This window comes from Populus euphratica, unplaced genomic scaffold (assembly GCF_000495115.2).
Source record: "Populus euphratica unplaced genomic scaffold, PopEup_1.0 scaffold15.1, whole genome shotgun sequence".
NCBI classification, from domain to species: domain Eukaryota; kingdom Viridiplantae; phylum Streptophyta; class Magnoliopsida; order Malpighiales; family Salicaceae; genus Populus; species Populus euphratica.
The window spans coordinates 1,858,639-1,861,111 of NW_011499874.1; the positions used below are offsets into that span (position 1 = coordinate 1,858,639).

General features: G+C 39.1%; 1 protein-coding gene across 1 annotated transcript in view; it reads left to right on the forward strand.

The window, feature by feature from the left end:
- Positions 1 to 2,251, forward strand: part of LOC105128119 (uncharacterized) — a 6,221-nt gene extending 3,970 nt beyond the window's left edge. Inside the window, exons 2-5 of the mRNA XM_011029641.1 lie at positions 458 to 864; positions 984 to 1,272; positions 1,377 to 1,469; positions 2,144 to 2,251. Of these exons, the coding sequence (XP_011027943.1) occupies positions 458 to 864; positions 984 to 1,272; positions 1,377 to 1,469; positions 2,144 to 2,251 (897 nt within the window). The remainder of the gene's footprint in view (positions 1 to 457; positions 865 to 983; positions 1,273 to 1,376; positions 1,470 to 2,143) is intronic.
- The last annotated feature ends 222 nt before the right edge of the window (positions 2,252 to 2,473 follow it).

Below are 2,473 nucleotides of genomic sequence, written 5' to 3' on the forward strand. Positions count from 1 at the left end.
TGTAAAGTCATGTAATTAGGTGGCATAATTAGTGGGATTTGAGTGGGAGATGAGTTGTAATTGGTGGAGTATGAGTGGAGGATGAGTTGTTAGGCATATATTCCTCCTAAATTTATGACCATTATACCCTCACTCTTGCCTATAAATAGGCAATGCATTCAAGCCTATATGCACACCAAAATAGAGAGAAGAAGAAGAGAGTGAAGAGAGAGTAATCCCACAAAATTGTGAGGTATTTGTGATAGAGTAAGTGAGGTGTTTTCTCCTAATAATAGAGAGATTCTTAGTTGTTCTCCTATTATTCGAGAGAGGTTGTAATTCTCATATTACTTAGTAAAATCCTTCTATACTTGTCTGTGGACGTAGCCCAATTGGGTGAACCACGTAAATTCTTGTGTGTTCCATTTCTCATTTTATCCTGTCTCTTATCTTTTATCTTGTCGGGTTTACATGCCAGGATCCTAACAGGGACAAGCTTACTCGTCTTTATGCCAGCCGCTCTCGGTCATGTGTCATGAGTCTTAATGAACGTCTATTTCGTCCTCATGATTCATGCTCTCTCAATAAATATCTCTGTTCTATTAAAACCATTGTCGACGAACTGACACTCATTGATACTCTTGTTTCTGATGATGATATCACCATTGCCATTCTTAATGGTGTTGGTCATGACTTCAAAGAACTTACAGCAGGTATTCATGCTCGGGAACACCCCATCTCTTATGAAGAACTTCATGATAAATTAATTGATTACGAGGCTTATCTAAAATGTGAGGATTTACGTTCAACTTCATCAGTTTTGTTTGCCAATACTACTCAGCGACATAATTCGCATCGTGGGCATGGTCATCCAATCGTAAAGCTGTTTCACCACATTAATATAATCCTCACTCCTCATAGTCACCTTCTCGTCGGTTTTCTTCTCCTCAGCAGGCTTCTTCCTGGCAGTTCAATCGTAACATCTATCACCAATGTCGCTACAGAGGTGTTTGCCAATTTTGTGACCAACAAGGTCACAGTGCAAAGCAATGTCCACAAGCAAAAGGTCTCCTTGGTTCCTCACCTGCTGCTCACCGAATCACCACAAACAATGCCCCCAAACAACCTTGGCTCCTGGATTCTGCTGCCACAAATCATGTCACCTCTAAGCTTCACAACCTTTCCCTTCACTCAACCTATGATGGTCCTGATTCTATACTCATTGGTGATGGTACAAGTTTGCGTATCTCTCATTCTGGTTCCACTACATTTTCTCCTTTCACTCTCTCTAATGTACTTTGTGTTCCTTCCATTCAAAAAATCTAGTGTCTGTTTCTCAATTTTGCAAACAACATCTAACTTCTATTGAATTCTTTCCCTCTCGTTTTTCTATGAAGGACCTACACATGGGGCAGACTCTTCTTCAAGGCCCGAATAAGAATGATATTTATGAATGGCCTTCAATTATGCATATGCAACCATCTGCTATGGTTAGTGTCAAAACATCAGTGCATAAGTGGCATAAAAGGCTCGGTCATCCCTCTTCTAGCACCCTTTATTCTCTTCTCAAGAAATTTTCTTTACCTGCCTCTTCTAAAAATATGAGATCAACATTGTGTTCATCTTGCCAATGCAATAAAAGTCATAAGCTTCCATTTACAGTGTCATCTCTTACAAGTCATAGTCTTTTTTAAATCATTTACATTGATGTCTGGGGTCCTGCCCCTATTGAATCCATTGATCAAAACAAGTATTTTGTAATTTTTATGGATCATTTCACTAAATACATTTGGTTTTATCCCATTAAATACAAATATGATGTATTCAATATTTTTCCAATCTTTAAAAATCTTGTGGAAAACTATTTCAAAACCAAAATCATTTCCTTTATTCAGATGGTGGGGGCGAGTTTCAAAAACTCAAACCTTTTTTTGGCAAACTTTGGCATCTCTCATCTCATGACACCACCTCATGCACCTCAACATAATGGCATTGTCGAACGTCATCATCACCACATCGTTGAAACCAGTCTAACTCTTCTTCATCAATCTGATTTTCCTTTAACATTTTGGTCCTATGCATTCCAAACAACCATCTACCTTATAAACCGTCTCCTCACTCCCATTCTAAATAATCGCTTTTCCTTTCATATTTTTTGGTGAAGTTCCAAACTATTCCAAACTTCGTGCTTTTGGGTGTTTATGTTTTCCCTGGTTACGTCCATACAACAAACACAAGCTTGAACCTTGTTCGTGTCCCTATATTTTCTTAGGCTATTCCCTCACCCAAAGTGCCTACAAATATTTTGATCCCGCAACAAATCGTATCTTTCTATCTCGTCATGTGGTCTTTGATGAAACCATCTTTCCATCCCTCTCATCTGCCCAACACTCCCCTACTAGTCACAAATCTTCATCTCCATCAGATGACTTATCTCCCATCTCTGTCCCACTCATCACTAGCTCCATGCAACATCGTCCATCATGATCGCCAA